The following is a 13,537-nucleotide window of genomic DNA, read 5'->3' on the forward strand; positions in this document are numbered from 1 at the left end:
TAAAATTAGCTTCTGCCCAGGAAGGATCCCACTGCCTTTGAAGTGGTGGAGGAATATGTCCCTCCTGAGCCGCCGTAGGCTCATAAACAGAGCCGAGTGATGCGACTTATGTGGAAGCAGAAGCAGCAGAAGTGGGCCAGCTGTGTGTGTGTGTGTGTGTGTGTGTGTGTGAGTGTGTGTGTGTGTGTGTGAGTGAGTGGGTGGGAGGGCTGCAGTTATTGCTGCGGCGGTGTAACACTGACACAGAAAAACGTTTCTATATGCAGAGCTACACACATGCATACATTCAAACACACATTGTTGTTGTGTTGCTGCTCTAACGAGTGCAGATAATTACACCCTCAGCCTAATCACTGCTGCAGGAATTAGACTGGCCCCATCATAGCTCGTAATCTCAGGACCCCCCCCAACCCTTCCCCCAATCTGCTCTAATCTGGGACCACAAATTAAAACAAAAATCACGTTTTTTTTTCCAAGACGCAGCTCAGAGGCTTGAAGCTGCAGCTCAGTGGAGTCGGGAAGGAAAACACTGAGACGGGTTATATCTTGGCTCTGTTTAAATCCGCAGCAGTAAAAGCTGGATTTGAAGCCAATGGAGATAAATGGATGTTAAAAGAGTAAAAACACATTAATCTGACAGCGTTTATGTCATTTTAGAGCTTTGTATTGTGCAGTTACGCACTCTCTGTGATTACGACGGTGCATTAGTGGGTAAAACCTGCTTTTACGTGATGTCATTCTCTTCTTTTTATGTATTTTATCTCACAGTTTTACTCTGATGCTCTTAATTTTACTTTATACCTTCTTCTGTTTTAACTCTTATATCACATCTTTTCTGATTTTATCTCCTTTTATCATGTATACCACCATTTAAAAAAAAAAAAGTTTTATTATAAGTGCATCCTGCATTGTAATCTGAGTCCTCCTGGTCTCAATTTGTTGTTGGGTTTTCATATTGCCTGTGTTCCTGTAATGCTTGGGTGATCCATCTCTTATGGCACTTGTTTGTGACTTGTCTCTTATATGTTGTTTTGTCAAGCACTTTGTAAACTTGTGTTTTTAAAGGTCCTATATACATTTTTTTTTTAATATATAAAGTCCTTAAAGTAGAATAAGATAATTCAGGGTTTGTTTTTGTTCCAGATTAGGTCAAATTGTAGCTTCATCCTGAACTCAATCGAGGAAGATGTTTTGAGATTTTGTTTCTCAGAAGTGAAACAGGTCAATAAACTGAGGAGGATTTGTGTCATTACAAAGACAGACAGCCAAAACCGAGAGAGAAGAAGTCCAAATAAGACAGCCCGTTGCCAGCCACACCGGCTGCTCTGAGTGTGTGTGTCTGTGTGAGTGTGTGTGTGTGCACGTGCATGTATAGTATACGATGCTACTGGGAATCCCCCCCTCTCTGCACCAAAGCAGATTATCCCTGCAGATCTGGCACATCCGTCCAACATCCAATCAAACGGCCTCATCTGCTTTATCATCCAATCAAATCATGACATTGCTGATCCAATCAGGGGAAAGCCTCCTTGCTTACTCTCTCCATCTAATACCTACAGTATAAACACACACATACACACACACACACCAACACACAGATAAATACAACTTTGGCCTTAGCCATTAAGACGCCTACAGCTTTAGCTCAGCAGCAGCAGAGCCATACTTCCATCCAAGGACTTTCACATGCATCACTCTGCAAATAAAATAAAATAAAACCTCCTTTACATTGCTGACATTACATTATTAATAAGAACCATCGACATAGAGGAAAAAAGGCAGATTTCCACCAGCGACGACAACAATCAACACAACACCACCACCAACTAGTGTCATTACCTCCATCGATCGGTGTTGCCTGTCACCAGCCTCATCCACTCGGCTCCATTACTGTTGGCCGAGCTCCAAACGCCTCGTTACCAGACACAACAACAAACCAACGACTGCTCCTCTACTTCCTGTCCAGAGGTCACCGCTGCTCTTCAACTACCTCAACTACCACCACCATGTATCACATGTCCAGGTGCAACAATGACCACTTAAAAAAATCCTAATATAGTGTTTTTAACAGAGAATAAACACAGGCTGAAGATTTCAACAAGGTTTAACTTATAAACCTGATTAAATCCTGGTTAAAGATGAATTCAGTGGCACCAAACTAGTTGTAAGATTCAATTTAAACCTCTCTTTCAATTTTAGTTTTTACTTTACACCAAGAATGCTGTTGTACCCAATTTCTAAATTCTAACTTAAGCCTGGTTTATGCTTCTGCCACAACTCCACGCAGTAACTATACTGGTGCCTGTACGCCATCGTGCATCTTTCGAAGTTTCTTTTACTGTGAACTAGGTTTCACTTCAGCCAATGTTGAAGAGGTTTAATGTTTACAAATGCTGTTTGTTTGATGAAGCGACCAAAATCAGGCCAACCCACTTTAAATTATTAACATATAATTCTAAACCTTGTTTAACTCATTTTAAACCTAGTTTTACTAAACTCTGACTAGAACTAAAGGGTGATTAAATTAAACCTTGTTGTAGCAATCCAGTCTAAAGTGAATATTTTCATGGTTAACAACAATAATAAGATGTTCACTTGTTTCTCAGCTTCATACACAAACAGTTATTCCTCAATAATATAAAAGAATATAAAGACTTTTACAAACTGTGTCCAGGTTCAGTCAGTCGGCCACTGACCACTCGGTTGACTGTGATGGTCGTCCACTCTCCACCAGCTTTGATCACTTGACCACAACATTAAAATTTTACTTTTCCTCCATCCACCGTGTGTTTTTAGTTTTTAGTCCACCACCGGCAGCAACAGCGTCTCCTCCTTCATCTTCTTCTTCTTCAGTTGCCGTGTTTGGACAATACGTTGGCGCGGTCGCTCCTCTTTTGCTACGCAGCCAAGATGGCGACCATTGGGAGTGAGAAGTGTCCATCCATCCTCGAACTCTCACTTCCCTCAGTCTGGCTCAGCGCAACAAGAAAAACGGTATCCACTGTTGGTCATTTGGTTTGTTTCCATTTTATAGATGGAGTTCAAATGTAAATAGGAGTTTCTTTCATCAGACACAGAAGCGTGGACCGTCTCACTTACCTGTTATGTACTGAGTCTCTCTTACATGAGTCAGTGTGTTTCCCCCATTAGTGTCACTGAAGCACGATCACACAGGCTGTCTGTTGGCAGCTTTATTTGTCTGTAAATGTGACTTATTTTTTTTCTCCCCCAATTCTGGACTCACACTCGGACTTTATCATCCAATCAGAGGTAAATCAAAAATACAACAGTTCTCCTCCTGTGTGATCGTTAACTTAAAGATGCTTCAGTCCGGTCTTACACCCACACACATGACCAGAGCCAAACCATCACGTATCACAACATCAAACATGCAGTGAGGTTTTATCAACATTCAATGAAGCAAACCTTCATGCTTCACAGGAAAAAATGCTGAATGACCTTTTGCACTTTTGTCAGCACAGTAACAAACATCACCAGCAAACAGGAACCAAAGAGGAGCACAGACAGGAGCTATTGCTGCTGCCTCCTTACAAAACACACAGGTGAACACAACACAAGTCATTCAAAAGCTTTACAGAGTGAAGGTCCAAACACAGCAACATGTTTTATTTCTGTTTGATTATATTGTTTTTGTCTTAATTATACTGTCTTAAAATTTTCCAATTATTCAATAATAATATTAAAGCTCCATACAGTATAAAGGTAGATGTTTGTGTTAAAGCTCCATACAGTATAAAGGTAGATGTTTGTGTTAAAGCTCCATACAGTATAAAGGTAGATATCTATGTGTAGTGTGATTTAAAAAAGTTCTACCTTGCTATGAATGTAAAGATTAAAGAAAAATAGGACATAAAAAGGGGAATAATGTTCTTTTTTGAGTAAAAGTAATGATTCACTTGTAGAGAAATCATGTCACTGCTCTACTTTATTTTAAAGTCAATGTTCAATCACTAGAAACACGTTTTCTAGTGATTTCACGTATTTGATGCTTCCGGTGGATTTCGGCCTCACAGGCAAATATTGGTTGTTTTTTTAAATCAGACTACAGATAAACCAAAAGAGTCATTAAACTAGTCCTGAATCCCTGGTGTGTTGCAGCCTCTGTAAAGCTTTTGTGAACATGCACCAGACACCACACAAACCGGCCGTTATTGAACCCAACAGAGGACGACAGGGCAGAAGAATGAAGGTGAGAAGAAGGAGGGGTAAGCCATGATTCCTGCTCCATCAACATGCGTGTACAAAGAAGGGAAGGAGCACAGGAGAAGAAGGTGAAGCATGCAGTAGTGGATGGGAGCGTCACCTTGGTCAGCAGGTGGGTGGGTTTTCCTGCTATGTTTCTCAGAATCAGAGAGGTTTCCCTGTCCAGATAGGAGTGCTTCAAAGAGAGAGAGAGAATGTGAATTAATCTGCTGTTTGATTGGTTGGTTGGTTGTGGCAGTTTAGCAGAAAGCTGTGAAGGTGAAGCAGAGAGGAGCGGTAGGGGAAAGAAACCATCAGCATCGTTGATCTTAAGGAGACAGAGACTGAAACCTGTGAACAACTGTACACAAGATAAACAGATCACAGCGATGATGGAGGTAAAGGTTCAATGTCAACACACATCAACAACAGGAGAAGAAAAACATCTCTGTCTGTGGTGTTCAACACATTGTGATGAAGTACTTTCATTTCACCAACCTGCACTAGTCTTTGGTTATCTAATTAAAGTGCAACCGATTCGACGCCACGGCTAACTCGCGGTCCTTGTTCCTGGTTAGGTTCATGTACACAGTTCATCATTCATATGAACGGACAAATAAAGCAGACACAGATGTGCAGCGATATGATTTTAAAACCTCCTACAGAAGAAAGAGTATCTTGAAGGAGACATTTTTTTTAGATTTGTAAGAACTTGGTTTGTTGCTATAAGTTGTTAGTTGTTAAAAAATGTGTCTTCAGGAAGCTTAAGTCCATCGCTATCGGAAAGCAAGGAGATGGAGCCTGGGCTAGCTGGTTAGCATGCTAATTGCAGTAAAGAAAAAGACAAGCTTGCTTTCCAACCTCTGGAAACAGATATTGAGAGTAAAGAATGAAGTTTGACGATGAACTTTCAACAAGTAGCTAAATAGCTGCTAATGCTAATGTTAGCTAGTAATAAAACAAATAGGCTAGCTTAAAATTTGAACTGTAAAGCTTCCATCTCGTTCCCCAGGTTCGTTACCTTTAATTGTCGGCCGAGCCGCGAGCTGCTCAGAGCTACGCTACGGAGGCTAATGGGATTTCTTGGTTTCCCTCATCAAACTCATCAAATACACAATCCAACAACTCCAAAACGCTCTGGTGGACAAGTTGTGACCTGCACATTCAGCAGCCCTGAAAAACACAACTGGGTGGGGCTTGAGGTTTAGGACTCAGTGCTGATTGGGTATAGACTCAGAGCAGGATATGACGCCAAGAGAAAGCGCAAAAATAAGCGGCATTTTTAAAACCCAGAATTAGTAGAAAGCCTCTACACTGCCGGAGAAAAACAACAACAAGAGCATTAAAAGAAAAAACTGCTGCACAACAATTGTGCAACGATCAAAACCGTACTCTGTACTGGAGACACAGCGGCCTCGAGGTCCGAGCAAGAAGACGGTTCCTGTCTCCTAAATTTTACCAGAAACTTCCTCAGAGGAAACAGCGCTTAGAAAGCTATGCAATGATATCTCAGCCTCACATTTGCCCCGCCTCTTTGTTATCCAGGTTTTAGGGGCCGGAGTCGAACACTGCCAAGACGGCAACAGTGCAGCAGCTGCTTTTCAGGCTACGTCCATTTTTATTATTTATTTTTAAAGGAGCAGAAATATCATCAGCTGTTTCTGTTTACCGCTGGTCCGAGGTCGTGACGGGAAGATGTTAAACCAGTGGTTCCCAACCTTTTTTGATTCGTGACCCCATTTTGACATTTTGGCGACCCCGCAATATTTTTATATGCTGCATTTTATTTGAACTCGATTTATATTCAAGAAAGTATAGAATACAGTTGTTTAAGATTGTGTGTGGTGTTTTTAATCATAACTTTAAAAAGAGTAATAATTAGTTAAAAAATATTTTTATGAGTATTTTTTTTAATCAATTACTAGACATTACAGGCGACCCCACGTGGGGTCCCGACCCCAAGGTTGAAAAACACTGTTAAACTGTATTGAGATTTTTTACAGTAAAGTCTAGAGTCTGGAGCAGGAAACAACCTACAGTGGACTCGCTGCTACCCTGTTAACATTTCTTTGAGAGATAAAGGTTAAATAATTCAAGTAGAAACACGTTTACAGTCACTGCTGCTTCAGGCTTCACTGGAGGGAGAGTGGAGAGCGAGACGGTTAAATAAAATAAAATAAAATAAAATATAAAACAAAAAAAAACAGGGCAGACACACAGACAGGGTTTTAACTCCAGGCCAACGGGCTGCCAGACGGGTTTTTATCAATTATTCATCTGCTCAATTATTCACCATTTGTATTACTCTTATTTACTGACAGTGTGGACTTCACCGGCAGACATAGGGCAACTCTGTGGCTGGGTGAGATTTATATAATCCCACATATAGTAGCCTAGAGTCCACGTGCAGGACGACGAGTCACCAGTTGATCCACAGCAGCTTCCCAGTGGGTTAGGGTCAGTGGGCTCCAGTAGATCTGAACCAGCTCCAGTTTGATCTTCTGATCCGATTTGATTTTGTCACATAATACGTGAGATATTATATGATATGATGAGGAAGCGGATAATTATATAACATTGTTTAATTTAATTTAATTTAATTTAATTTAATTTAATTGTAATTTGGTTTGATCAGAGAGATATCGGACAGTTAGAGTAAAAAGAAAACGACATTTCATTTCCAGACCCTCGCCCACTCTCTTTGATAAACTGTGTGTGAGCTTCAATCACTAGAAACCATTTGATAGAAAGCATTAGTTCTGATAACCACAGATTAAAAATAATATTTAGGTCAAACACACGGACATGTACAAACACACACACACACACACGATTACAGTCGGCTTCTCCCTTTGGCCAAGATCTGACCAACCACATCCAAGTGTGTGTGTGTGTATGTGTGTGTTGATCCCCTCTAGGATACAGTGATCAAGAAGACAGAGCTCATATATTCACATATACATCTGAAGACGACAGTAGCTATATGTATCTTTACTGTATACAGCTCTTTTCCTGGAGTGCAGCAGTGTGAAGGTTCAAATGTATATCTCAGTATCTGAGATGTATAAACATGTCGACTTTATATTTATTTTTCAGGGTTCAAATCTAATTTAAGACTTTTAAAAAGACAGGAAGTCGTGGGAACGATAAGACCAGAAGTTATTTATATGTTTTTTTTATATAATAAGTGCATGAATTTGTGTCACATGTGCATTAATGTCCTCCTGTCATCCTTCTGGGTCAAATTGACCCAATCTGTTCCCTTTCTCCATCCTTCCCTCTTTCCTTCCTTTCTCCCTTCCTTCTTTCCACAATCCTTTTTCCATTCCTTCCTTCCTTCCTTCCTTCCCTTCGTCCATCATTCTGCTTCCTTCCTTGACCCAATCTGTTCCCATCCTCCATCCTTCCCTCTTTCCTTCCTTTCTCCCTTCCTTCTTTCCACAATTCTTCTCCCCTTCCTTCCTTCATTCCTTGAACCAATCTGTTCCTCCATCTTTCTTTCCTTCCTTTCTCCCTTCCACAATCCTTTTTCCCTTCTTTCCTTCCCTCTGCTTCCTTCCTTGAACCAATCTGTTCCCTCCCTCCATCTTTCTTTCTTTCCTTCCTTTCTCCCTTCCTTCTTTCCACAATCCTTTTCCCTTCCTTCCTTCCTTCCTTCCTTCCTTCCTTCCTTCCTTCCTTCCTTCCTTCCTTCCTTCCTTCCCTTTGTCTATCCTTCTGCTTCCTTCCTTGACCTATTCTGTTCTCTCCCTCCATCTTTCTTTCTTTACTTCCTTCCTTTTTCCCTTCCCTTTTCCTTCCTTCCTTCTTCCCCTTTGTCCTTACTTCTTCCTTCCTTTTTGACCCAATCTGTTCCCTTCCTCCATCTATCTTTCCTTCATTTTTCCCTTCCTTCTTTCCTCCCATCTTTCCCTTTGTCCTTCCTTCCTTCCTTCCTTCCTTCCTTCCTTCCTTCCTTCCTTCCTTCCTTCCTTCCTTCCTTCCTTCCTTCCTTCCTTCCTTCCTTCCTTCCTTCCTTCCTTCCTTCTTTCCCTTCGTCCTTCCTTCCTTGACCCAGGAGAACAACAGGAGGGTTAAACCAGCCACCAAATAGAAGCAGGATGTGAACAGCTGCATGGACGCATGGATGCTTCTATTTTAAAATGATTCATTGAGGATTCACATAGTTAAAGCAGAAGTAAGTGATATTTTTGTGTTAATATAAGTCTTAAATAGTTATATCTTCCGACAGCAATCAAACATTTCTCGTATCCTACAAGTTTTATCCAATGAGGAGAGAGAACGGCATAAAGGGCTGTGTGTGCAGCCAAGGGATGCGCCTGAATGTGGTGACTTGGGGACGAGGACCAATAGATCCATGACGAGGGCGGGGGCTGCTAACTCCATCGGCTGACAAGACGTTATGGTGCGTTCAAGGCAACCCGTAACTCGTGTTTTTCCGACCTGTGAAGTCGTACCAGTTCGATCTGGTACGAGTTCACAGGTCGGAAGTTACGAGTGGCCGTTATAGTGACTTTCACAGGTAAAACAGGTCGGAAAAACACGAGTGGGTTGCCTGGAACGCTACTAAGTCGTGACTTGAAGCTGTAATTTACGGTTTCAAAAGCCTGCCTGGAAGGCAGCATTAGCCAAACGACCGGATCGCTTACTTCTGCTTTAAAATAACAAAATGTGGATTTTTTAGGCAGTTTTTAAAGTAACTGGCAGGATGCTGAGAGAAAATGAGATTACAGATAATGAAAGGAGGTTTGAGCGGCGACTCAGGTGCCTCATTCAGAGACTCCAACATGTTGTGAAGTTGTGATGTCATTGTTGACATCATGAACACGATGACAGATGCTTTGTCACAGCGGGATCAGACGCCGTCGTCGCCATGCAGCTTCCAGTGTCAAATATGAAACCTCCTCCTGCTCGGCGCCATCTGTCCGTCTGCTGTGTGTGTCAGTGTCATCGTCACTGGCTTCATCAGGAGAGTCGTTCATTCGTTACAACAAACTCTCAGCTGTTTCATACAAATAGGTGAGTTTCAGACTGTGGCTGCTTGTAGCTTGTTGACCTTCAGTGACCTTTAGACGACCCAGACCATAGTTGTTTTCCATCTTTGTGCCGAGATAAATTAATCAGCTTCATGTTTTAACGTTCAGTCTCGGCTTGTTCCCGTCACCTGCTCAGGAATCTGGTTCTTCCACAGAAGCTCCGCCCCCTTTTCCCTTCCTGCCCTCTGGTCCCACATTAAAGTTCACACAGCGTCTGATGAGACGGATGATAACCACTCCTCCCCCTCCTCCTCCTCCTCCTCCTTCTCCCCATCTCTTCCTCCTCCCTCACTCCCTCCTCCTCATCTCCTTTTCTCTTCCTCTTACTCTTCCCTTTTCTTTCTCTTCCTCCTCCTCCCCTCCTCACTTCCTCCTCCTCCTTCTCTTCCGCCTACTCTCCTCCTCCTCCTCTCTTCCTCCTGCTCTTCCTCGTCTCCTTTCTTCCTCTTCTCTTCCTCCTCATCCCCTCCTCTCCTCCTCCTCTCTTCCTCCTCTCATTCTCGTCTCTTCCTCCTCCTGCTCTTCCTCCTTCCATCCTCCTCTCTTCCCCCTCCCCTCTTCCTCCTCTCCTTCTCCTCCTCTCTTCCTCCTCCCCTTTCTTCCTCATCTCTTCCTCCTCATCCCCTCCTCCTCTCTTCCTTCTCCCCTCTTTCTCCTCATCTCCTTCTGCTCTTCCTCCTCCCCTTTCTTCCTCTTCTCTTCCTTCTCATCTCCTCATCCTCTCCTTCTCCTCTTCTCTTCCTCCTCCTTTTCTCTTCCTCCTCATCCCCTCCCCTCCTCTCCTTCTCCTTCTCTCTTCCTCATCCCCCCTCCTCCTCCTCTCTTCCTCCTCTCATTCTTGTCTCTTCCTCCTCCTGCTCTTCCTCCTTCCATCCTCCTCTCTTCCCCCTCCCTTCTTCCTCCTCCTCTCTTACTCCTCACATCCTCCTCTCTTCCTCCCCTCATTTCTTCCTACTCATCTCCTTCTCCTTCTCTCTTCCTCCTGCTCTTCCTTCTCCCCTTTCTTCCTCTTCTCTTTCTCCTCATCCCCTCCTCTTCTCCTCATCTCTTCCTCCTCCCCTTTCTTCCTCTTCCTTCCCTCCTCCTCCTTCTCTCTTCCTCCTCCCCTTTCTTCCTCTTCTCTTCCTCCTCACCCCCCTTCCTCTCTTTCTCATTTTCTCTTCCTCCTCTCCTTTTCTCTTTATCCTGTTCTTCCTCCTCCCATCCTCCTCTCTTCCCCCTCCCCAGTTTCTCCTCCTCTCCTTCTCCTCATCTCTTCCTCCTCCCCTTTCTTCCTCCTCCTCCTCCTCCTCCTCCTCCTCCTCCTCCTCCTCCTCCTCCTGGGACGTCCAGCTGAGTCCTCAGACTTTATTTTTACTGCCCTTAATAAAGTGAGTGTGTAAAGCAGAGATCCAAAGTGCAGCAGTCCCAGTTTCTAATGAGCTGGACTCATGGGAGCAGCTCTCTCTCTCTCCCTCTCATCCCTCTCTCTGCTCTCATCCCTCTCTTTCTGTTTTCTCCCTCTCCGTCTCCTCTGATCTTTCTTTTTCTTTTTCTATGCTTCACTATTTTGCTCCTCTCTCTCTCTGCTCATCTCTTAGTTTCCATCCTCCTCTAATTCCTTTATCGTCCACAGCCATTTGCTGACTCACTCTGGCCTCTCGTCTCGTTATTCTAATTTTATTCCTCTCTCCCTCTTTCTCTCTCCTTCTCTCCATCTTTCTCTCTCAGATTGTGCTCTGGATGAACTGGAGCACTAACCCAGTTTCCCGCTCACTGAGCAGGGTTTCTGTTTGCAGTTCAATCTTTTTTTTGTTTTTGGCCTGAGCAAGGCAATAACCACGATAAGGTCTGAGGTTAAACTCCCACAGTCAGAAATACTCAACCAAAAAAAGATAAAATCAGCATTTTATAATCTTTTTTTTTTTTTTTTTTGGAGTTATATTTTTGCAGAGCGGCTGTGAATCTGACTAGGCCGTTGATTCAGGGGAAGATTACAACCGTGTTTTTTTTTTTTTTTGGTTTCTCTTTCTAATCTGGAGCAGAAACTCGAGCAGAGCGGGTTTAATGATAAAAGAAGTGAAGACGCAGCCTGAAGCAGCAGCGGCGGCGGCAGCAGAGGAGGAGGGAGAAAACGCCAGAGCAACACAAAGCACTGCAGCGGAACCTGAAACAACCTACACTGTAAAAAAAAAAAACCCTGACAAAACAACGATGGGTGGACTGTTGGGAAACAACACGACTGAAGCCAAAAGAAAAGAGAAAATCTGTGTTTCCAATCTTCTGACTACAGTTTCACATATTTAAATGATGTGCTTTCATTTTCCGTCCTGATATTAAAATGAAATGCAGATTGTTTGAAAACGACTGCACTGCAAAAATCCTCCAAACACAACAGGCAGTGATGTAAAAAACACTTAGTTTTAACGTCTGAGTCAAAAAATTCCACGGATGCCGATGGATCATTTTCCCAGAGTTTTTTTAAATTTTTTTTTATAAAATGCCATTATCGTCTGACGCACGTTAATCTCCGTCTAATCTGCTTGAAGCGATCCCAGACTCAGCGTAATCCCAGTCGGAGCACAGACAGGTGTTAGAGACCTGGATCCACACACTCAACAAACGTCCGGCTGCTAAAAGCCTGAAAATTGAATTAGCAGTGACGTAAAACTGATGTGATGGAGGAGTCGGTTTGTTCAGTGTGAAAGAGACGCAGACAGACAGAGGATATGATACTCACAGATTTCTCTTCTCACTTCTATTCTATTTTTAATATCATTATATAACAATTTGATATATATAATCTATATGTTCTTTATCTCATTGCTCATAGGATGCTTAAATTTAATCTTGTGTTATATTGCTTCCTAGGTTTCTATATTTCTAATTCGATGTTTTACAGTATGCTGCCACTGGTGCCTGAATTTCCCTTGCGATCATTCAACCAAGTATTTTATCTAATCTCAGAGTTCCTACAGATTTGAAATTTCCCAATTCCACACTTTTTCCAGACCCTAATTTCTAGACTTCTCTGTAAAAATAATAATCAAATAATATGATATTTAAGTAAATAGATGTGCATAATATAAAAAAAGCATGCAATTAATCATTTGTTTTCATTATTCTGAATGTGTATGCCATTATGTCACCAAATCATTTCCAGGAGATTGTAGCTAGGTACAATAGCGCATACAAAATAATTAACCCAAATAACTTCAGATAAGACCAAACCCAGATACGCAAGTATTAAGATAAATATTTCCATACAATAGTTTCCATTTTCCATACTTTTCCAGACCTGGAAATGTATTAAATCAAATTCCATACTTTTCCATACCTGGTAGGAACCCTGTAACCTAATCTACAGACTGAATCAATACTCAAATTGAACATTAAAACCTTCTCTTAGATCCGACTGAACACGTCACCGTCAGACGACCAGAACAGATCAGGGCTCTTTAATTCTGGATTTTCTGGAAACAGGTTTCATTGTGCAAAGATATGGAAAAAACCAAAGTCAGTGGAAGAATCCAGGTTTGAGAATGAGATTTCTAGAAAAAGCAGAAAAGGCTGAATCCAATTTGTAAAGGAAACTTAAAGACTAAGAAGTCCGATTTCTTATTGAGTTTCATACCTATGGGTACACGTCATCGTATCCTTATCAATAACCTTCCTAATAAACTGCCAGCTGAGTCTAAAGTAGGAGGCAGGTAGAGAAAGTGAAGCTTTGTAGGTTCAGGCTGCCTCACTACGAGCTCTTTGAACCTTCATCTTCAGTCAAACGATCAATAATCTGATCGACGCCGTTCTGATCGTTGATTTTGTCAATGAAACAATGAACCAATCGTTCAGATCCAGATCGTCTCCTCCTCCTCCTCCTCCCCGTGTGGACGGACTCACCTCTGTGGTGTGGTGACCCGGACCGGCTCCCTCGGGCCGGCCGACGGGCGGCTGGCCGTCCGCCTCGGAGCGAAGGACGCTGTCCAACGAGTCCATGGAGGAGGCGGAGTTCACGGAGACGCCGGACGCCGAGGTGACGGAGGAGCGCTGGGAGTGGACGATCGACCGCGCCTGGAGAGAGACGGCGAGAGAGAGATGATAAGATAAGATAAGATTACACTTTATGGTCAGATCACTCTGAAATGTGTCTTGTGTCCCATGACGTCCAAGGTTTCACACAAATAATAACAAAATACCAAAAACATACATTTACAAAAAAGCATAAATGTTACTCTCAAGAGTCACATTTAAACACAAACTACCTCCTAACTCCATTCACAACATAAATCCAACATTACAATGTGTCTTTGGTGCAACAC

The 13,537-nt window shown here is 42.6% G+C and overlaps 1 protein-coding gene across 1 annotated transcript in view; it reads right to left on the reverse strand.

Annotated features, from left to right (window-relative positions):
- The window catches only part of LOC311004853 (ras-associated and pleckstrin homology domains-containing protein 1-like), an 89,535-nt gene that overhangs the window by 26,518 nt on the left and 49,480 nt on the right, over nucleotides 1-13,537 (reverse strand). The window contains exons 8-9 of the mRNA XM_083997035.1: nucleotides 13,119-13,289; nucleotides 4,325-4,399 (exon numbers count right to left, since the gene is read on the reverse strand). Of these exons, the coding sequence (XP_083853161.1) occupies nucleotides 4,325-4,399; nucleotides 13,119-13,289 (246 nt within the window). The remainder of the gene's footprint in view (nucleotides 1-4,324; nucleotides 4,400-13,118; nucleotides 13,290-13,537) is intronic.

This window comes from Trachurus trachurus (genome assembly GCF_905171665.1).
Source record: "Trachurus trachurus genome assembly, chromosome: 21".
Classification (NCBI taxonomy): Eukaryota; Metazoa; Chordata; class Actinopteri; order Carangiformes; family Carangidae; genus Trachurus; species Trachurus trachurus.